Raw genomic sequence first — 24383 nt, forward strand, 5'->3', positions numbered from 1 at the left:
GTCTCATTCTTTTAAAAAGTCTAATTTTTGTATTTTATTTGTAGGACTTAAAAACTCTATGTAACTACATGACACTTTTCCTTTTCTTTTCCCTACCTTCCAACAGTGGCAAGAAATTCCTTCCTTCCTCTCTCCTTTTTTTTTTTTTTGAGTTGGAGTCTTACTCCATTACCCAGGCTGGAATGCAGTGGCATGCTCTTGGTCACTCCTGCGTCGACCTGCTGTGCTCCAGCAATCCTTATGCCTCAGTCTTCCAAGAAGCTGGAACTACAGGAGCACGCTACCATGCCCAGTTAATTTTTTAATTTATTGTAGAGACAAGGTCTCGCCAAGTTGCCCAGGCCGGTCTTGAACCTATGGGCTCAGGCAATCCACTCGCCTCAGGCTCCTAAAGTGCGGGGATTACAGGCTGAGCCACTGAGCCCGGGCACTCTCCTTCCCTTTTGAGAAAGGGTCTTGCTCCAGCCAAGGTCAAAGTGCAGTGGCTCGATCATAATTCACTGCGTCTCATCCTCCTAGACTCAAGTGATTCTTTTGCTTCAGTCACCTGAGTAGTTGGTATTATAAAAGTATGCCAACAAACCTGATTATGAATGACCATTTCTAAAGGAGCTGTTCAGGTCACAAAGAAGATAGAATAAATTTTATATGAAATTACAAATTCCATGATATAAATTCTAACACTTAAAAATAAATTACTGAGCAATAAGTACATATTTTGATTTCTTGCCACTGTTTATTATTACTTTTCTATAATTTACTTTTTCACTATTAAATTAACATTAAATTAGTCTAACCAACAGAACAGAAAATTTAGAAAATAGGGAGTAAGATAACCTATTATCCAACTTTAACACAACCAATATTACTCTTTTGATGTATTTCTATCTTGTATATTCTTTTTTAAAGACAAGTGAGCTGGTAGACATCTAAACACTCCTCTTTGGTACAGGCTTCTTTTTGTCACTGAAAAGATTTATTCAATCATTACTTTCTTTATCAACTAAATGGTAAATGTCTGACATCATGCTGACTTGCTGGCTGTCAGTCACTTCCCTTGTATGGTTCAAAGGAAGTGGGATGAAGTGAAAGACGGAGGGTAGGCTGCAATTCACAGACCTATTCCTTTTAATAGAAAAATACATATTTTGGATATATTAATATTTATACTTTAGACTCATTAGGAGTTTTGTTCTTTGACAATATCCAACTAAAAATACACAACTTTAAAAAAAGGATTGTGAACTATTTAAACTTTCAAAAGTTCACTAATACATTTTAAAATTATGTTTCTTAATTTTACTATATCCTATATGCTGCACATTTTATGTATGTATGTATGTATGTATTTTTTGGAGTCGAAGTCTCACTCCATCCTTAGGCTGAAGTGCAGTGGCACATTGCTCACAGTCACCGCAGCTTTGATCTATTGGGCTCAGGTGATCCTTCGCCTCAGCCTTCCAAGTAGCTGGAACTACAGGCGAGTGCCACCACACCCAACTAATTGTTTGATTTGTTGTAGAGACAAAGTCTTGCCATATTGCCCAGGCTGATCTCGAACCTGCAGGCTCTGGCAATTCTCTTGCCTCGGCCTCCCAAAGTACTGGGATTACATGGTGTTATGGTGCACATTTTAAAACACTAACATATAAATGTGTATGTTTAGTAAAATCTTAAGAAATTGAAAAGTAAAGCTACTAATAATTTTGTTCAAAGCAAGGCTTTTACAATATAAAACACAATCATAAAACATATAATTTTAATTCAGAGGTTCTTAACCAGTCTGTGACGCCCCCCCAAAGAATTTTATATATATGCTCATATATACTTTTTTTCTGCTTAGCTTCGTAGCCCCTGGTAGATCCGTAGCCTGTGCCCCCTCAAGGGCCCTGGTCATATATACTTTTTTTTCTAAAGAGAGACTTGTTATTAATCCAGCCAACCAAATCAGTCAGCAAATTTCAATAAATGATCTCATGTGCAAGGGGGACTAAAAAAAAAAACAAACCAGAATTGTTGGGAGCCAACATCTATAGCTACATGGCTGAGGCCTGTAAAGGCCCATCTGGAAGATCGCTTCTGACATAGGATATCAGTTATACCTATAATATTGGCGTGTGATTAGTGACCAGTGTGCATACATGGCAGTAAAACTTATAAGTAAATCTCAATACACCTGATGGAAAGTGCATAGCAGAATTATTTCTCTCTGTCTTTCTAAGTTTTACTTCTTTCTAGATATTTTTTAACTTCTATTTCCTGGTAGACTGGGTAGTCAGCTCTTGTTCCCGAAAGCTGTTTCCCCTAGGGCTAAGATTAGAAACTAAATTACCATGATAGTTTTGTCGCCCTGCCCCTAGCCAGGCAGAACGTTTTCTTTTGTTTCGTTAATTACCGAAACTCTGTCTGCTTCAGCCCATGGCCGCCATCTTGGCAACCATGCATTTCCTTGTTCAAGAGTGTGACAGCTACTATTTGATTTTTAGAGTAGACTTGTTAGGATAAAATATATACATATACACTCATAGTTGCATAAATTTATGCTTGCTGTTTTGTTTCCTTTTGCTACATTATTCAAATATAATAATTACTATACGATTTATAAAAGAATTAATGATGAGGTATTAGCTTAATAGGATATAGCATAGTATTAAAGTCCAATCACTAGATCATATAAAAATTAAAGTTTAGACATATGAAACATATGAATTATAGTAAAGTTTTGTAGTTTAAGAATAAGTTTTAACAGAGTTATAAGGCATTACGTTAAATCATAATAGATTAATAGTATAACTGACAGTTAAGTCATTTAACTAAACTTATAGATTATAGTATAGTGTTAAGTTGATAATATTAATCGTTAAAAATATTGGGAGTCAGTGAACTTGGATTGAATCTAGAGTTAACTTAGAAAAGTTTTTTGTATTAATCAGGGTATAGAACAAAGAGTATAATATGAATGATTCATTGAACATTATGGAAAACACTTTGAACGATTTGTATTGAAATTGTGCACCTGTGACCTTAATGTAAGCACGGCAGGCATCATGGAATTCGAATTGTTTACTTGGAAATTGCAGATCTCGTGGTGGTCTTGTGATGCATAGTTTGTAAAGCACGGAACTTGTACACCCCCAGTGAGTGATTATCACACTGCTGGAGGGTATAGAAAATGGTATATAAGTTGGAAGGAGTCCGAATAAAATTTGGCTCCAGTCCTGATCAGACTGTTCCCAGAAGAACTGCCTCCGAGTAGTCTCTTCTCGCTGTCCAGATTCTCTGGTGCGGGTCCTAACCCACCCTTGGTCAGTGCTGGTGACCGACACAGAATTATTTTTTGGGCAGGCTCCTTATAGTACAGGCTTCCCCCACTAGGTAAGTGTCTGAGGAACCCATTGGCATCAGTATACTACCTAGCATTGTTAGACTGCAATCAGTTTCAGTGAATTTTTTTTGGAGATTCTTTCAATGCATTTGCCCATTTCATGCTGGGTGACTTATAAGTGCACCTGCCCACACCAGCTCTGAGTGCTCAGCAGTTTTTGACCCAGAACAGCTTGCCCCCTATGCCACACCCTCAGTATTCACCTGATCTCATCCCGGTAAACTTTTTTTGTTTCCCCGTACAAAAAAAGTTCTCAAGGAGAAACCTTTTGTGGATGTAGAAGAGTTGAAACAAAAAACGGCAGAAGCACTAAAAGGCATTAAAATTGACAAATTCAAAAACTACTTTGAGCAATGGAAACAGTGTCCTGATAGGCGTATTGCACAAATAGAGAGTACTTTGAAGGTGACTGAAGTTTAAACATGCAAATATACAATTTTTTATAAATAAATTCCATTTTTTGCGGGGGGGTCTCCCCTCATATCTTACCACTTGACTATTTGCATTAAAAATTGTAAAACAAGCCAGGTGTGGTGGCTCATGCCTGTAATCCCAGCACTCTGGGAGGTAGAGGCTAGAGGACTGCCTGAGTTCATGGGTTCGAGACCAGTCTGGGCAACATATCAAGACCTCGTCTTTACAATAAATCAAAAAAATTAGCTGGACATGGTGGCGCATGCTTGTAGTTCCAGCTACTTGGAAGGCTGAGGCAAAAGGATCATCTGAGCACAGCAGGTGGAGGCTGTGGTGGCCATGAGTGTGCCACTGAACTCCAGCCTGGGCAACAGAGTGGGATTCTGACTCAAACAAAAACAAAAACAAACAAAACAGGCAACAGAAATTCGCTCAAAACTAAAGTAATATCCAATGTAATAAAACTAAAATATAGTATAATATAGAGTTTCATGCTAAAATTTCCATTATATAACACTATCAAACCTCTTGTTTAGCTGCCTTGGGATACATCTATATGACCCTGAGTAGTGAGTCTACTGAGTACAGAGTAACAGCGACAATAACAAGCACAAACACAAGTTAAGTCTAACAACAAAATTCAAACTGTAATTTAAAAAAAAATTTTTTTTTTTTTAGACAGAGTATCACTATGTTATTCAGGCTGGACTTGAACTCTTGGGCTTAAACAATCCTCCTGCTTCAACCTCCCAAGTAGCTGGGACTATAATCATAAGCCACTACACCTGGCTCAAAATATAATTTCTTGTGCTCTTTTTAAGACCCACACAGTACTATATATATATAGTGCTATTCTCAAATCTTGAGAGGTGGATATTGTTGCCATTTCCATTTTATAAATGAGAAAATTGAAGTCTCTGAACATGGTGACATCTCACCTACATTTTGAGGAAAGCCAGAAGTGTTTCTTGGTCAAATGAAAGAATAGCAGGATAGGAGTGAGTGTTAGGCATCTTTTAGGTGGGGTCACTCAAACCACTTTCATACTCAATGCTAAAATTCTCTTTTTTTTGAGTTGGATTCTCCCTCTGTCACCTAGGCTAGAGTACAGTGGTATGATCATGGCTCACAGCAGTCACATGACTCACAGTCTCAACCTCTTGGGTTCAGGTGACATCCTGGGACTTCAGGCATGTGTCACCATTCTCAACTAATTTTTTTGATTTTTCTGTAGAGATGAGATCTCACTATGTTGCACAGTCTGGTCTTGCTCTGTTGACCGGGCATAGGCCACTGTCCCTGAACTAAATCCTTTTAATCCTGACAAATGATGAGAAGAACCATATATACTTTGGAAGTTCCTAACCAACATGAACTTGATTAACTGTGTAATTGTAGAATCTTACAGAAAACAGAAATTCGTATGTCCTCTTTTGGGAAATTCATAATAAATGTTACTCTTCTTTGGAATTAAAATGTAAATTAAAAATAGTTTTCAATATTGGTTTTCAGAGGTCAAATTAACTCTGCCAATTCTATTTGCTCATACAGTGGATGTAGACGAAGAATTTATGATAACTAATAACTGGCATTCTCTAGAAAAGCCTTAGTAGACTTCTTTGTTTTGTATGTTACTTCTGTAAACAGGAGCAAACTATTTTTTAAACACATATGTCGTAAATTTCTCCTTATTTCATTAAGGAATCAACCACATGCCATATATAATACTAGAGTAGGTAAGTTTTAAAGACACTCAAGTTTTTTCTGCTATGGGGAAAACATTGAGAGGAAACACTGAAAGTAAAAACAATCTTACCAAAGTCTGCAAATGCTGACTGTCCAACCACCATCATATTTTGAGGTTTTTCCAGTATGCTACTGCTGATGGAGAAGTTTCCATCCTGTTAAATGTGGAAAACTTTGAATTAGACCATCACAATAAACTCATTTTTCAAGTGTGAAACAAAGCATTCTAACTGAACTAGAGAAAAAAATAAATACTTCCACTTTTATTATGAAGCAAAAGAAACTGCTGTGAGTTGAAGAAAATGTAAATCTGGAGTGCTTTCCCTGCTGTCAATTCTGGAATAGTATCTTTTACCAAATCATCAAAATTTCAGACTATAGGAATTTTAAGTACCACGAAAGGCTCTGGAACATATAAAGAAGTATAAAAACGAGTTCATTAGCTGGGTTTGGTGGCTCAGTCTGTAATCCCAGCACTTTGGGAGGCTGAGGCAAGTGGATTGCCTCAGCCCATGGTCTGAGACCAGCCCAGGCAACTCGGCAAGACCTCGTCTCTACAATAAATAACAACAAAGAAAATTAGCCGGGTAGTATGCGTCTGTAGTTCCAGCTACTTGGAAGCCTGAGGCAGAAGGATCACTAGAGCCCAGGAGGTCGAGGCTGGGGTGACTGTGAGTGTACCACTGTACTCCAGCCTGGGTGATGGAGTGAGAATCCGACTAAAAAAACAAAACAAAACCCAAAACTAGTTCCTCCTTCAAATAACTTACAGTCCAGTTGGGAGAGTGGCTATAAGTCAGAAAGACAGAGTTTCTGATGGCAACATATATATGTATGCAGTAACAGTAAGTAGCAAAAGTATTATATTTTATAAATTTTAAGGGAAGAAGATTCTTTTGGGAACAATTAAGTAAATACAGCCAGGCTCGGTGGCTCAGCCTGTAATCCTGCACTTTGGGAGGCTGAGGTGAGTGGATTGCCTGAGCCCACGGGTTCGAGACCCGCCTGGGCAACTTGGCAAGACCTCACCTCTACAATAAATCAAAAATCAGCCAGGCGTGGTAGCGCGTGCCTGTAATTCCGGCTACTCGGAAGGCTGAGGCGGAAGGATCGCCAGAGCACAGCAGGTCAAGGCTGCAGTGGCTGGGAGTGGCCACTGCACTCCAGTCTGGGCGACAGAGCAAGACTCCAACTCAAAAAAAAAAAAAAGAAAAAAGAAAATATACTGAGCCAGGCGCATTACATTTCTGTAATCCCAGCACTTTGAGAGGTCAAGGCAAAAGGATCACTGAGGTCAGGAGTTTGATACCAGCCTGGGTGACAAAGCTAGACCTCGTCTATGAAAAACAGAAAAATTAGCTAGCCATAGTGGCACATGCCTGTAGTCTCTCTCAGCTACTTGAAAGGTTGAGGCAGAAGGACTGCTTGAGCTCAGAGTCATAATCATGCCATTGTACTCCAGCCTGGGAGATAGAGGGAAACTCTGTCTTAAAAAATAAAATAAAGTAAGATAAAATACAATAAAATAAAAAATAAAGTGAAATAAGATGAAGAAATTAGAGGAAAAATTGGTGGATCCTTAAAGGGCTAATTCATCATCAACTCAAATTTACCTATCAATGAAAGGGGAGCAAAGGATTGCAACAGCTACCATGTACTAAGAAGCTCAGGCACCTAAGCCAAACAGAAAGGAGAACTCATTAGAAAGCTTTTGTTTCCATTATTCTTTCCAAAATAAAACAGTGTACAAAAATAATAATTTGCAATTCTTTAAATTACTGCCTTTTCTTTCTATAATTTTAGATTACTAAACAAGCAAAATCAACACAATTAATTTAGAATTTTGAGATCTAATTTTTATAGATAACTCTTCTTATCACTGACATTTCTATTCTCTGTTTAATAGACTAATTCCTATACACTGTATAAAGAATATCTACATATTTAAAAAATAGTTTTTTCTTCTTTATTCCTCTAAGAATACTGTAGATCTGAGTAGAAAAACAGTAACTGTTTATTTCTTCTGCTCTCATACCACAACAATCAACATAGACTGAAGACTTCAGTGAATAAGTGTGGGGGATTTCTCCTCACCAACAAGTAATCAGTTCTGCAGTGGACTCTATCTGGGTGTCCTCTCACTCAATTCTGAAACTATCTACCTGGAGGTAGTGTCAGATTCCCACAGATTGAGGGCTCAATTCCAACCAAAACTGCCCTCCCCATACAAGCCCCAAGTAAGGGTTTTAGGAACTTTTGACAGACAAGCTTCAAGATGAGGTTCCCAGGATCCCCTCTTTGGGTTCAAATTATTTGCTGGAGCACCTCACAGAACTCAAGGAAACACAGTTACCAGTTTATCATAAAGGATTTAACAAAGGATACAGATGAAGAGATGCATAGGGTGAGGTATGCGAGGAGGGTTGTGGAGCTTCCCTGTCCTCTCTGGAAGGGCTGTGTTCCAGGGATCTCCACCAGTTCAGCTATCAGGAGAGAACCCAGTTCTTTCTTGTTTTTATAGAGGCTTCATAATATGGGCATGACTGATCAGACCACTGGCCACTGGTGACCAACTTGACCTTTAGTCCCTCTTCCCCCTCCCCAGAAGTTAGACAGAGGAGTTGAAAGCCTTTGTCTTTCCGGTGACCAGCCTCTACCCTGAAGCTACCCAGGGGTTGTCAGCCTTCAGTCAACTCATTAGCATTCAAAAATACATCATCTTGGAGATTCTGAGGACTTTAGGAGTTGCACGCCAGGAAATGGTGACTCAGATCAAATATATACTTCACAATATTATAATCTGCAAGTCAGTGTCTAAGAAATCATTGCCGACCTTTACAGAGAAAGGCCCTGCTATATCAAAAGCACAGGCCAGGTGCTATGGCTCACGCCTATAATCCCAGCACTTTGGGAGGCTGAGGTGAGAGGATTGCCTGAGTCCGTGGGTTTGAGACCAGCCTGGGCAACTTAGCAAGACCTCATCTCTACAATAAATAAAAAAAATTAGCCGGGCATGGTGATGTGTGCCTGTAGTACTAGCTCCTTGGAAGGCTGAGGCAGAAGGATCACCTGAGCCCAGCAGGCCAAGGCTGCAGTGACATGGAGCTGGCTGGGAGTGTGCCACTGCCCTCCTGCCTGGGCAATGAAGTGTCTTCAACTCAAAAACAAAACAAAACAAAAGCACATAAAACAAAAGCTTGAGATAAGTAAATAAGATTTGTCTTTTGTCAGACAGTATTTTTTCTTCTTATTTTAAAGATGCAGGGTACAATGGGTCATTGTACAGGTAAAGTTTGGGTTTCATTTTGGTCCCCACTTCACCTGGTTTGAGATCAGGTACATTTACCGATGAAGTGTTTGACACGCAATTTTAATGGAGTGAAACATTTTAACACTCCATTATCCAATGCAGAAACCTGTTTTCCCTCCAGCTACTAAAGTATGTGATATACTTTTCAAATAATTTTTCTATAGACATCTTATTTACATAAGAGTATTAAATCTTAGAGTTCCCCTCCAGTCTTACTTAGACTTGAAATTATATTAGAGATGTGTCAAAGTTGCCAAATTTCTAAGTAAAGTGTCAAATACATTTGCATTTTAGAAAGACCACAGCACAGTGGCTCACACCTGCAATCCCAGCACCTGGGGAGGACAAAGTAGGAGGATCGCTTGAGGCAGGGATTTTGAGAGCTGCCTGGGCAACATAGGGAGAGCTCATCTCTATAAAAGAAAACAAAAAACAAAAGCCAGGCATGGGGTGTGTGCCTATAGTCCCAACTACTTGAGAGGCTGAGGCAGAAGGATCACCTAAGCCTAGGAGGTTGAGGCTGTGGTAAAATTGTGATCAGGCCACTGCACTCCAGCTTGGGTGACAGTAAGACTCAGACTTGGAAATGGAAGAAAAAAAAAATCACCATATTGGGTACAAAATGGATACAATGTTTCTTGAATAACTGGAAAAATTCCTCTTAAAATACATCAGGCTCATATGATAGAAAGCTGAATATCAACTTAATATATTGACTTAAGTGAAAAAATTGCCCTACTAAGGGTCTAAATTTTGGTAAACATATCTAGAAATATAGATGTAACCTTATGATAAATCTCTATCAAGAAACATTGAGTTAACAGTGTCCCATATCTCAGATATATGTATTATTATTATTTTTTTGAATTGGAGTCTCACTTTGTTGCCCAGGCTGGAGTGCAGTGGCATGCTCACGGCTACCCCAGAGTTGACCTGCTGGGCTCTGCTATGAGATATATTTATATTTATGACATAGTTGGGAAGAAGACAATACTTTATTTACATAAATGTCCCAATCATTATCTGGTGGAAAGAGCAGTACTTTTGGAGTAAGAGGATGTAAGTTACAGTCCTGCTTTCATTTATAAGTTGGGTCACTTTGGGACAGTCTCTTACTGCTATGGGCTTTAGTTCTTCAGTTGTCAGAAGAGGTTAAATGTATTGTTTACTTGCAGGGTTCTGGAGGAGATCAAATGGAATGATAAAGTGTTTTGCAAAATGTAATGTATCAGGCATCTACACAGGAAGACCACTGCATACAAACAAGTTCCACACTGAGAGCATGTTCATAAGTCCGATGTATTCTTAAGTACAACAAAATTAGCCTAGGTATCCAACTAACCCAATTGGCTATATAGTGCTATACTGAAACAGGTTTATAATACTTTTCACACAAACAATATATAAAAAGCAAACACAAAAAATGAAGCAGACATTTTCAGTCTTACCATATGGTATCTTGAAAAGTACAGTAGTACAGTCTAGTACAAGTGCTGGTGTATAGGGGCTGGCATTGAGTGAAAAGGTAAGAAGAGTTACAGACTGTAGGAGGGTACAGTAAAGTACCATCAAGTAAGTACTCTAAAGTACACAAAGCACAGCTACTTGCAGATGATGCATGCCATGACATTGCATGCCAGACATGTGAACTAACTTACATGACTGGACATGTGAATGCACATTTATATCTTTGAAAGTTCGCAACTTAAAGGTTCGTATGTAGGGGACTTGCTGTAATGTATTTTCATAATAGCAGTCCTGTCCTTATGATCTGCAAGTACTTTTTTCACAGGCTGCTATTTGGGACTCATTTTTTTGTTTGCATTGACATACTCATACATTTGTATATTTGTGTTCTCAAATATTAGAGTATTTTTGCTATGGAATAAATGATACTACTTTTTCACACGGCACTATTTTTTGATTGACCAATAATAATTTGTACATATTCATGTGGTACATAGTGATGTTTTAATACACATAATGTATAATAATAAGATTAGGGTAATTAGTATATCTATCATCTCAAACATTAATCATTTCTCCCCATTAGGAACATTCAATATCTTCCTTCTTGTAGCTATTTGAAATTTTACAATATACTATGGTTAACTATAGTCATCTTACAGTGGTACTGAACAACAGAACTTATTCCTCCTATGTAGCTGAAATTTTGCATCCTTTAAATATGGTGTTTTCCTAAACTGCACTGCATCCCTGAATTTAAAAATAAACCCACTCAGTAGGGGTTCTGTTGCAACTGTGCCTTTACCTTTTCTTTTTCTATTTGGTTTCTGGAATGATTTACAATGATTTCAATGACTTAAGGGCAGAAGTTTTAGAAACAGATTTCCTAGATTGACCCTATCTCCACTGTTTGCTAGATTTGAGGCTTGGATAAGTTAGTCCTTCTCTAAGTATCAGTTGACTAATCTCTAAAATGTATTTTTAAAAGAATTTTATGAGGATTAGTTCCCATATCTTTTTATTTTCCCCCAGAGGTGATAAAGCAGGAGTTTATTAAGAAGACAAAAAAGCTACCAAGTGGGAGGGGACCTGAAAGAAGGTTGCCCTGTGTGCCCATATCTTTATTCATGTAAAGAAGTAGTTCTCAACTAAGGCAATTTTATTACCCTGGGAATATCTGGCAATATCTGGAGACATTGTTGATTGTCACAACTGGGGAGTGGCTACTAGTATCTAGTAAGTAGAGGCAAGGAAATACTGCGAACCAACCTACAACGTACAGGGCAGGTCTCCACAGGAAAAATGATCTGGCCCCAAATGGCAACAGTACCAAGGCTGGAAAATTCTGACATAAAGGATGTCCAAGGGTCTGGTTTTACCATTCTTATCTCTTTGCCTTCATGACACTTATCTACTGTCTTCCTTGAGTTCTGTTCCTACATTTCTAACCACTTCCTTGACATGTCTCTTCTTTAAAAAAAAAAATTCTTTTTTAAAATATAGGGTTTTGCCCTGTCTCCTTGACTGGCGTGTAATATTGTAATCAGCTTACTGAAGCCTTGAACTCTTGAGCTCAAGCAATTCTCCTGTCTCAGTCTCCTAAGTAGCTGGGAGACATGTCTCTATTCCAAGGTAATTTTTTTCCTGCTCCAAATTAGATATTTTTGTCCGTTCTATTTCTCTTTGGGTCACCAGAATAAAACACAACTTACCATTGTGTTAGTGGCTATCCTGCTTTCTCATATCTACCCCTTTTGGCCTATTCCCAACATTTACTGTAATCATTCACCTCTTTCCCAGGTTATTGTGAATTCCACCTCAGTTATCCCCCTACCTCCAGATTTTCCATGCCAACCTATCTGATAGACAGCAGCCAGATTAACTGCAATAATGAAAGCTTTATTCATCTCTCTCCTAGTCCTAAAACATTTAATTCCTTGTCAATAGATTTTTAAAAGATCAAACTACTTAGTTTCAAAATCAAGGCCTTTGCCGATATTGCCTAAACCAACTTTTCCAATCACACATTCCAATATCTCTCTCATGTTCTGGCCTAAACCAGTTGTTTTCTACTCTCTGAATATGTACTGTGTTTCTTGTGCATTTCCTTGCCTGCCTCTTCCTCTTTCTTTCTCACTTCCAGTCACTAAAATCCCACTTATCTGTATTGGCCATTTTAAATGCCACATTTTTCTTGATGCCCTCACTGATAATTCTGGGACCAGATAGAAGCAATTGCTATGCATTTTGGCTCCTGTAACCTTAGTTATGTATCTCTCATCACACCTGCCGGAGTCATCCACACTCACATCTAGGTCTCCCTCCTGGCCTATAAGCTGGATTCACTTCGGTGTCTCCCAAAACATTACCATGGGGCGCACACACAGCTGATAGGCTAAAACATCTGTTGCTAGCTAATAAGGTTTTATAGAATTTGAGTTCTTTTTGGTCTTTTAGTGTGTGACTACAAAGTGTTCAATCTCTAACTGAAAATGATATCCATTTTATGAAAACCACACTTTATCTGAACTAGTTAATTCTGAATCTTATTGTTAACATGGGTCCTAAGAAAGACTGTCTCCTTGACCAAACTTTCCTTTGCCTCCTCTATAACTTCTGCATGACTAAGCCTACTCATTACCCTTCCTTATTACCCCCTTCCTTCTTATTAATTTCCCTTCTAATGGCCCCTACTCTGCTCAGTTTTCCTTGTATTTGGAGTTGAGTCCAGTCGCACTCCCCTCTGTAAAACACCAGTGTAGTAGTACTCCAGAAGAAAATGTGCCTTACCATCTTTAACAAGTGTCTGAATAATTTTTTGTTAACAGTTAGTTACTGACTCAGCTGCTTTGTTGCAAGAACAACCTGTAGTTAGTCCGCATTGTCTAACAGACAATCTATTAATTTTCATTAAAGAAAACAATTAGGGCAGGCTCGGTGGCTCAGCCTGTAATTCCATGCCTTTGGGAGGCTGAGGTGAGAGGACTGCCTGAGCCCGCGGGTTCGAGACCCGCCTGGGCAGTGAAACCTCATCTCTACAATAAATAAAAAAAAATCAGCCAGGCGTGGTAGCGCATGCCTGTAATTCCGGCTACTCGGAAGGCCGAGGTGGAAGGATTGCCGGAGCCCAGCAGGTCGAGGCTGCGGTGGCCGGGAGTGGCCACTGCACTCCAGTCTGGGCGACAGAGTGAGACTCCAACTCAAAAAAAAAGAAAACAATTAGAAAAAAGATCCCAGTCAAAATCTATTCTCTTCATGAAGAGATTTCTCTTACTGAGTTGCTTCACTCTATTACCTTTAATCAGCTTAGGCTGAGAGGCCATCATTTACTTAAGTTTTCCATAATGTTCTATACATATTCTACCTATTTCTAATGAGGTTCCCTTCACCTCCTCAGCTACAAGTTAATCAAATACATCTTTCATTTTCAAATACTTCAAGATTCACTTGAGGTAAGAATGTAAGGCCATCTGCAAACAAATATCCCTCAACAGTCAGAGACATAATGTACAGCAGTCATAAAGAATTTAACAACCATATTTCTATCATCAGAAAATATAACTACATTAAAAAAATACACTAAACAGAGAAAAATCTTTTTTGGTTTAAATGACTTACTTTTCCTTGCCCTATTTAAAAAAAAAAAAAAGGGATCCAATTGCTTAGCATAGAAGTAGTTAGAAGCTCTGATGTGTCTAAACAAAGCCACTCCTCCAGTCTTAGTTACCTGGCACAAGGAAATCTGAGTCGAGATCAACATCACAGACCATGTGATAAGAGGTGGCTGACATTCCATTTCCAAAATCTGCATATTTTTTCATCAGCATTTTAATAAACTTTATAAAAGGTTATGGATTTAATTTGGAGTGAATAAAAGACAATCAGAAGTAAATAGATGAGAAATTAGAAGATTTAAAATTAAAATTTGATAAATTAAAATTGGATACCTGTTCACCGTATGCCAGGCAGTTTACACATATTGTTTCATTTAATCTTCACAAACATTCTATGAAGCAGAGACTTTTATACCCATTTTTTCATTTGAGGAAAGTGAGGTGTAACACTTGACCAACACTTGATGAATGCCATTGAGTTGGCTGGTTTTATGTGGCCTCAAATCCTGTCTTTTTTACAATGCAGCCTGAATTTCAACTTTAAGATTTCAGGTGTTTTATTCTTTATTATTTAAACTTTCATACTTACTCGAACAAACAAACAAACAAATCTCAACACTATTGGGAAAGATTCCTTAATCTTAGTCAACTTGGCACTAAGTTTAGGGTTTGTTGTTTTTGTTTCTTTACATAAGCCTGAAGGCAAAGGGGAAAAGTCTTTTAAAAAGGGTTTTCTTCATAAACCATCATGCTGACAAATTAAATGACAGTAACCTCTCTCAACAGCTGACAGCTTAGCAGGGATCCTGTTAACATGCGCATTAGGGTACCCTGATTAGCTTAATTGGCAGTCATGCCAAAAAACCTGCAGAGGAATTGATGCTGAATGAATCATTTCCTTCAGTAATATTCAGCAGTTTGAATGCAGCAATGCAACCAAAGGCTCTTAAAGTTGTTCTATTTATTGTTGAAATCAATAGACCAAGTGATTACTTTTATTTTCTAAAATTGTATGTTTTTACTGAAAGCCATCACTTAAACATGCTGCAAAGAAAAGATTTCTTACCATATTTTCCCAAATCTCAAACTGGAAGGTACCAGAGGCAGATAATGTTGTAAGAAATAAATCTAGAAAGAAAATAATAGAAATTAACTTCTGTAGTCATACTGATGTGTACATTTAAAAACAAAAAAATGCAATACATGAAAATATTAGTAACACAATTCTATAAACATTTAAAATTATATTTTAACAAGTTTGATCTGATTTTAAAAAGAAAGCAAATGACTATTCTGTATTAATACAATTAAGGAAAATGTATTTAAAGGGTCTATTTGGTATTCGTCCTTCAAATGCATCCTTTATTTTCAAGAACAATTATGTGTAGCAATTTTATTGTGTATTTTGTAATTTTCATTCAATATCTTTAAAAAGTATATTCTAATCATAACTACATTTTGCTTTCTCATCCTAAAAGCAACATTTATTATATCCAGTTTTCAGCATTACTTTTTTTTTTTTTTTTTTTTTTTTTGAGTTGGAGTCTCACTCTGTCGCCCAGACTGGAGTTCAGTGGCCACTCACGGCCACCGCAGCCTCGACCTGCAGGGCTCCGGCGATCCTTCCGCCTCAACCTTCCAAGTAGCCAGAACTACAGTAATGCGCTACCACGCCCGGCTGAGTTTTTGATTTATTGTAGAGATGAGGTCTGGCTGCCCAGGTGGGTCTCGGACCCGCGGGCTCAGGCAATTCACTCACCTCAGCCTCCCAAAGGCGCGGGATTACAGGCTGAGCCACCGAGCCCGGCATAGCATTACTTTAAATCATAGTATTTCAGTATCCAAAAATTTTAGCACTCATATTAAATAAACAATAAATTGTTTCAAATTTTGAGTAATAAAAGAATTTTCTTAATAAATTCCAGCTAAAGAAGGTTTGTTTTATTGAAAAGTACAATCATTTTAATAACATTTTTTTGAAAAACAATAGGATGATAGTCAAATCAAACAATAATGCAAAGGCCAGATGAACTGAAAAACTATTCTAGTAGCGGCATTTATTATAATTGCATAATGGAAATTTTACTTAGTGAATATATGGTTTTAAAATGATGAGGTGACTTACAGGAATATTAAAATGGCATTAGTCTTTTAATCAGAGTGATGTAAAGATCATAACTATTTTAAAGAAAAGGTTTCTCCCCCCCACATTAAATATTTTTAGAAAACTCTCAGTCACATAAATGCAGCTAATTTACATAATAATTATAACAACAAAGATTTTCAAAGAATCTCTGGAAAGCTATGTAATTTGTTTACTTCTATAATTAGTTAAACTCAAAATTCCAAGTGGAACCATTCTTATGTTCATGTATGAAATAGTTCTGTATTTTCCACCACACTGAAGATACTTTGTCTATGGGTATAGAACTATAGTCTTCTACAAGACTATTTTTTACTGTTGCATACGCACTCCAGATGAAGTGTTTACTTCCCCACTCATTTGATCTCATTCCTTTTCTTCCAGGATATAGGGCAAATCCTGTTATATGAAGGCTACCTAATTCACCTTTCCCTCACAAGAAGGCTGTTCTGGACAGAGCAAAGCAGTCACCAGATTTTATCAAATTATTTGACATCTATTTGTATCTGTATATGCCACTCCTTTTCTCTATTTTGTGCTTCTACTTCACAGCCACCTGGTGAATTAATTCTTCAAAACTGGCTCAAATGTCCCTTTCTTTCCTGAGGCTTCTCTTCTCACTAGGCATAGCTTTCCCTCCATTGTTACTCTACAGTGTTATCCCTATCATGGTGGTTATTACAATACACCACGATATTCTAGTTTCACAACTGTCTTTCCAAAGCTTGCTGAGGGTTAAGAGTCATACCTATTGATTTTTTAAAATCAATTTTTTTCCCTACAAGCTTGGAAATATTATGTGTTCAAATGATTGTTGTATAACTAAGGGGTACCATGCTATATGTGCACTGTGGGTCTTGCAAATTTGCTTGGATTATTTAAAAACAATTACTATATTGTATCTTTAAGTGGAAAGTCTTGAGAAAAGACATGTCTATGGTAAAGCATTTCACTGAAAGTGATCACAGTGACTAATGTACTAAGCGTATTTAAAAGTTGCTACATTTTAATATTATCTGAAAATGTAGATAATCAGTATTAAAAAAGTGTTTAGGAAGCAACAGCCACAGAGACATCCAAGACATGTAAGAGTTACTAGAAGAGGCATGTCAGTGTAAGCTCTGAACTATGTGAAATAACTAAAACCCAGAAAAGGGCAATCATACTATTACATAACAGGTGAATGTGTTTAAACTGAAAATACCAAGCTGTTGAAACTCTTTTTTAAAATTATAGATTTTAATACACATAAAACTACACTGGTATAATGACTATAATCTTTCTTGTCTATATCACCTCAAAAAAATTATAGATTCAGGGGGTACATGCACAGGACTGTCCCATGAATATATTGCATAATGGTGAGGATAAACTGTTGAAACTCTTAGCCTATTTGAAAATTGAATAAATGAGGAGACATCTTCCCAAGAAAGAAACAAATTCTTGGTGCTCTGATAAGGCAGTTAGCGTCACAGGATTAGAACTATTCTGTTACCAAATATGGCTAAGCAAGGGTAGTAAAAGGGAATGCTAGACAACTACCAACAATTGACTGCCATTCATAGAAAAACAATTCAACACTTGTTTTCTGTTGGTGTTATATTAGTCACAATACATGTGTGCATAAAGGCTGGTAGTTTATTAGATTCATGTTGGCTCATGAATATTTAGAAAATTTGAGGAGTATAACACATGATGCTGACTCTAGTTTTGTCACTTCATTACCTATTTAATAAACTTTGAAAAGTAACAAAGCTAGATGAGGAATTGAAAGTACTTTGCAAATACTTTTTAAAAAAGTCTCATTTCACTATTCAATTATGTAAAGATGCTATAGAAAAAAATAAATGATTCATTACATGGAGAAATAAAAATAGAGATATTAATTATTAACAATTCAATATGAAGATTCAATGCCTTAGACTCTGAGTGAAATAAGAATGAAAAAACAAGCTAGAAAAAATTTTTAGTCAACAAAGTAATAAAATTCTTACCCTCCCACATGGCTAAGAGTAATTCACAAAATAAAATAAAATATACTCAAGAAATTGTAATAAGTTCTGTGACAAGTAACCCAGATCCCTTTTTAGGAATGAAGGATTTAATCTCTCAGCTTCTGGAAATACTGCTGGTAGACACCCTAAATAGGCAGTCCTTTTTGGAAGAGCTACCTTGCGGAAGGTCGCATTCCTTTCTGGGCTACCCTACATCCAATAAGTGGTCGATTTAGAAGTATAAAAGCTGGACCCATACACCACAATCTGGGACAACTCTACAGGGCCATCACACGTTCAGGGTTCCCAGGGTTCGCTGAAGCTTTTACTGACACTGAATTGCAGCCCAACTCTGCTTTCTTCTCTTCCCTACCATTGGTATTAACTATAAGAATACTCCCTAAAATGAAACTTCCTGTATGTAAATCTCAACATCAAAGTCTGCTTCCCATGGAACCCAGCCAACAACAGTTGATACCAAAGTGATCTGAAAAACTATACACTAACATGGGATTTTGGAGCTGGATCGCCTATCGCGAAGCTAGCAGTAAGGATTTCTTCAGTGAGGACTAGCTGAGCACTTGGGATAGTATTCTGGTGGAAGGGAATGCACTAATGGGTGTGTGAAATTTCAGACTTTTTGAGAAATGTGGGACAAACACTAACTCTAAAGACTGAATCAGATGGTTATTGCTAAGTTCAATTGAGGAACTATAGAAACAACACAAAGGCTGAACATAACCAGAGATAAAAAGCTAAGTGTGAAAGGCAGAGGAACTCTTGGATAGCACATGAAAAGGTTCTCATGCCCCCTACAGCAGGAAGGCAAGGAGGACTGGCCAGTAAGTGAAGAGGGTTACATTCTCAACCTCAGCAGGTGGGCTATGCTAAGGTTAGGGTCCTAGCTGGGAAAGTAGATACGTGCCCCATGGGATGGGAACATCTGGGTTGATGAACCTTAAACTCTTGAATCCCCAGATACACATAAAACTTCACATAAAATCAGAGCCTGCAGATGTGGCCCACTATTCACCATTAAAGGTCAGTGTTCTCTCCTAATGGAAGATGATGGAGAAGTTTCTGTTTTCATTAGGCAGACAGGATGTGGTACAGGGAGAATGGGTGAGGAGTAGGTCAGAATAAAGGGTTGGTGCCATGGTGGCAGCAATTCATTTTATAGTATCAGACACATCTTCTGGAAATGGGTTTCCTTTTCTTGTCTTAAAAACTAACTTTAAAAGTGTTAATAGGGACCCCTCCAACTGTGGGAGCTTTTCTATCCTCTTAATAAAATCTGCTTTCAAAAAAACAAGTGCTAATAGAAACAACATAATGATAGCAGGCATCACTGGTATTCATTTGAAGAAATACGCCATAACAAAAGAGCATATGATTTACTGAAAAATTCAGGATATAAACCCTAAATCCAATTAAGTCCTTTTTTAAAGATTCATCTTAGAAGTAAAACAGTGAAAATATTCAGTGCACATGCGGTTTTTTCCTCAGAAACTATAGACACATAGTCGAAGTGTGTACAAAAACATTAAATGGTTTATGCTTCAATTATCTCCATTCATAGCTTGAAAGGAGTAAGCTACTGTATTTTAATCTTTGTCAAATACAGCATGGTCTTTTCGTCAAATGAAGAACCATCTGGTTAAAGTTGGCATTAAAAGGAAGCCTTAAGAGTTTTATAAGCCGGGTTCGGTGGCTCAGCCTGTAATCCCGTGCCTTTGGGAGGCTGAGGTGAGTGGATTGCCTGAGCCCGCGGGTTCGAGACCCGCCTGGGCAGCGAGACCTCATCTCTACAATAAATCAGCCGGGCGTGGTAGCACATGCCTGTAATTCCGGCTACTCGAAAGGCTGAGGCGGAAGGATCGCCGGAGCCCAGCAGGTCGAGGCTGCGGTGGCCGGGAGCGGCCACTGCCCTCCAGTCTGGGCGACAGAGTGAGACTCCAACTCAAAAAAAAAAAAAAAAAAAAAAAAAAAGAGTTTTATAAACTTAAATTGAACTAAACCATATTAGAAAAAGTCAAAACAAAGCTTGATTAATAGTGAGCACACAATACCCTCTTGATATACTATGGCATAGAAGACAAGGTTAAAAATTGTGATTTCTGGCACTATATCCTTTCAATGTGACATCACAGCATGTTAAAAAAAATATTCCAATGGAAATTTTAAAAAAGTATTTACAATATTAAATAGAATTCATGTGTAAAGATATTTTCTTGGATAGTAATAGTCACCATATTCACAAAGGAGTAATATTATGGGTCATTTTGGAAACATGCAGTTAATAAAACTTTGTAGTATTTTTTATAGGCTTCAGACATTTCTACAAAGAATGTTTCAAGCAGTATCATAACCTATACTAGTTCCATGCTCATGTTTGGAGGACATGCCAAGATCATGTTTATATTTCTTCTGTAGCGCTAACTGGTTTTTCTTAGGCCCAGTTACATTAGTGGAAGGGCAACATAACAGCACAGAGTAAACATTTTAAAAATAAAATATCTTTTTTCCACTTATTCATAAAAAGGTACACTGAGGACTATATGACTACTGAAATCACTAAGACAAACCAGGTATTGTCAACAACTCTCAATCTTTGTAGCAGCAATTTAACTGCATTCTATAGCTCAAAGGTCATCAATTCAAATATTGTAAGGCACTAGGCCTTAAATTAAATAAGAGGGTGCAAACAAGATGATCAAATAGTAAAAAAGCTAAGGGCACACAAACTAACAGGGTAACAGGATGAGAGAGACAGTAGAAAGCAGAGGAACTAGATAAACCAGAGGAGCACAGCACGAACATGAGAGGACAGCATTAGTTCTCACCAATCGTTATAAAAATATAATTTTTTAAAATATGACAATTAATACTTTAAAAATATCATAACTAAGTTCACTATATCTGAAACAATGCATGAGTCAAAAAAATTAAAAACATGTCTGCACTCTGATTTTGGTCACAGGTACTAGTCTGACACCTCTGCTGGAGATTATTGCTTTAGTTATGTATTTATTTGTAGAGAATCCACCTTACTTCCTATTCCCTCTATATCAAATAATTCTGCCAGATTGTATTCTGTACAGATGCACTAATTTAGTAAGATGATATGAAGAAGTTGCTTGAATGGGTCTAAATTTCACAAGCTTAAATTTCTAGGAATAATGTAAAATTTCAATTTTTAAGTTCAAAATCTTCAATTTAGACTTTCTTTCTCTTTATTTCCTGAAACGTGGGACCTCAAGATGAAGAATGATCATACTTGGCAGACACCTCTATCTCTAGCTTAAGGAGGTATGCACAAGATACAGAGAGAGACTCAGATACCTTACTCTGGAATACAGGTACACATTACCAGAGTGAAAGACATTAATGTCAAGTAAACATAAACACACGTTCTTCTTGTCTTCCCCTCATCAGTCAAATAATGATCAGAAGTACTTTTGTTCTAAGGGGGAAAAAGGGATGAATTTATTTATTTCATATTGTATATAAACATAAAAATCTTAAGCAAAAACAACAAATGCCAAATAACAAGGCTGCTGACAGCAAATAATAATAGGAACCTGTTAACTGCCCCCAAACAAAATGCCTAAGCAGGTTATAATTTCATCTGATGAGGGTTATTGGTAAATGAGGAATAAACAAATGCTAATCACTTCATTTTTATCATAGAGGATTTATTTTTCATACTTTGTATGTTGAATTGCTAGAAGAAAAGTAATCAAGCCAATTATAGTAAGTGAATGATCTTCAAAGACTTAGGAAATATTTGAATTCTAGCATTACATGGCTATCTCAACTGAAGTCATAAATTTCCTCTACCTACGTGAGGTAGAATTTGGGGGAATTTTTGCAGTTTTAGTATTTTCAATCTTGGAATGTTTATATGGGTTAATGAGCATTAATTCAAAAATTCCAATATAAGATCCTTTACCTTCTAGAAAAATCATATATGTTCCAGAAAATAACTCAACAGAGATCATATTTAATGGAAAGAACTAGAGAACAAGAACTTAGCAGCAGTCATAGCTAAGATTTTCTGATTTTTCCATCAGTTCTTGTTTATGTAAATTTGTTTGAATGAAAAATTTTAAAGACAAATTTTAGAATTACATTTGTTCTGATGATTTTTCCTTAGGGCAATGAAGTCAGTCTGCATCCATTTGGTTTATGCACCAAAGTTACCCATTTTTATAGTCCATTTCATTCCAAAATCCTGATCCTATCTTATCATGTCCACCTGTGCCTCATTTACAAATTTATAAAGATGTTAGACTTCTAACTGCTCACTAGCTGCTTACACAAGCCCTACCATCCTCTCTTTTTGTGTGTGTATGTAGCTGAAGCATGGCATGTTAGATTTCTGAGTTTATTCCAAGTGAGAAGACTGTATGTCAGTTTATGCTGATGCTAAAGAACTTCCAGAACTTACATTTTAAAAATGCATTTCTGTCTCCTGACTTGTTTCATTTCTAACAAAATTCTAAATTTTTACTACATGATGGGCTCCTACTCATGGGGTTTGGGTTAGGAAAAAACCCCTCAATGCTGTTCACACAAAAAATGGTCATTTAAAATCTAAAATAAAATTCAATCCGAAAGTAATTTATTCTTAAGTGGTACAAATAAATCAATAAGATGCTCTAAAATTTATGGGTAGAAGCTGTCTGTCTCTCTAACAACTGCTATGTCAGACTGAACTGCAAAATACAATACAGTAACAGTTTATTCCTCTTGTAAATCCAAAGGCAGAATAGTTTAAAATATGAGTCATTTAAAGTGATTTAAACTCATAATCATTCAAAACCAAAATTCTAACAGTAGGCAGTTATGTTCTATCTATTCTAAAAACTTGACTCAGGTTCTGTCTTCTCCTTTTAAGTGTTCTCATTTCCCTTTCTACATACCAGAAAGGAATTTTCTTCTAGAGTAACAATGGTCTTAATGAAATAATATGTCTATACAGTTTCCTCATATAATTTCTGGAATACATGGAAGGAACTGTTTTCCTGAATGCAGAACACTGTAATGATAACAAGCTCAAGGTAATAAATTCTGATAAGTTGGAAACAGTAAAGCAAAGTAATAACTTCTTTGGGCTTCACTTATTTACCTATAAAATAACATGGTGGGGCTAAATGATTTTTAAAACTTTTTCCCATCATATACACTCATGGATTCAAATACCTTTTAAGTACCTCATACAACTTGGCACTCACCTAAGAATTAGAGAGAGAAACACAAATGAAGCATGCTCCTTGCCTTTGAGGAACTTTTTGTCACTTGGGGAGACGTGTGTAAAAAGCCAAATACCAAGCAGTACCAGCTCTGCTAGAATTATGAACATGTATTATGGGAAGAGAGTTAGAGTTGGCAGGGGTATTCACTGCTTGGATGAATTTGAGAATGGCTTCACTAAGGAGGTGATTTTTGCACTGGTCAGAAACTTAATAGGCAAAATTAGTTTTAGAAGTTGTTATACTTCACGTCAGAGAAATACTAACACTACCAACACATGACATTTCATAGTTTATAAATGTTTTTACATATGAAATAAGTTAAAATCAAACAGATCATTGAGAAACTTCAAGTTCAAGCAACTTATTAAAATAAAGAGGCATATTCATGGCTTCCAACTCATTCCAAAAAAACCCGCTAAATAAATAAAGCTTATCTTATTAATGTAATAGACACACTAAGTACACTTGACAGTTACAAAAAATGTTCTCATAAGCATTCCAGCTGTATACAACCTGACATTAATGATAAGTCTGAGAAGTAAATAATTTCCTCAGCATTACAGCCTTTGATTAAAGTAGTCCCTAACTTCACATGTACAATTATAAAGAAATTTCTCCTGAAGCAGAAACAAGAATAATGATGGTTAAGCATAAAAATTAAATGTATATTAAATATATCAAAGCTTCCTTTAAAATAGCTACATGAAATAATTTAAGAAGCAATGTTAACTCTAAATGTTTATCTTTAATGACATGGAAAATAGTTCTAATTTGGCATATAGTGAACCTTATTAGGTAAACTAAAAAAGAATTTTTTATTTTATTTTAAAGATGTGGGGTACAAGTCAACTTTACCTCTATTCAGGATTAGTTATACAAGTGGTCATCGTAGAGGTAAAGTTTGGGCCTCCCTTTGGTCCCCACTTTGCCTGTTTTGAGATCAAGGATCCTTACTAATGTTATGTGCCCTCCCCTCCCTTGGCAGTTTCTGGCTCCTGCCAATCTCTTTCTTATAGTATTATGGTAAATGTTCAGGATCTGCTTATGAGTGA

The 24383-nt window shown here is 36.9% G+C and overlaps 1 protein-coding gene across 1 annotated transcript in view; it reads right to left on the reverse strand.

Annotated features, from left to right (window-relative positions):
* Window positions 1-24383, reverse strand: part of LOC103263302 (T-cell immunomodulatory protein) — a gene marked incomplete at its 3' end in the record, with an annotated part of 225243 nt that overhangs the window by 130579 nt on the left and 70281 nt on the right. The window contains exons 7-8 of the mRNA XM_021713910.1: window positions 15003-15064; window positions 5616-5700 (exon numbers count right to left, since the gene is read on the reverse strand). Of these exons, the coding sequence (XP_021569585.1) occupies window positions 5616-5700; window positions 15003-15064 (147 nt within the window). The remainder of the gene's footprint in view (window positions 1-5615; window positions 5701-15002; window positions 15065-24383) is intronic.

This window comes from Carlito syrichta, unplaced genomic scaffold (assembly GCF_000164805.1).
Source record: "Carlito syrichta isolate Samal-C Ts95f unplaced genomic scaffold, Tarsius_syrichta-2.0.1 Scaffold304795, whole genome shotgun sequence".
In the NCBI taxonomy this organism is placed as follows: domain Eukaryota; kingdom Metazoa; phylum Chordata; class Mammalia; order Primates; family Tarsiidae; genus Carlito; species Carlito syrichta.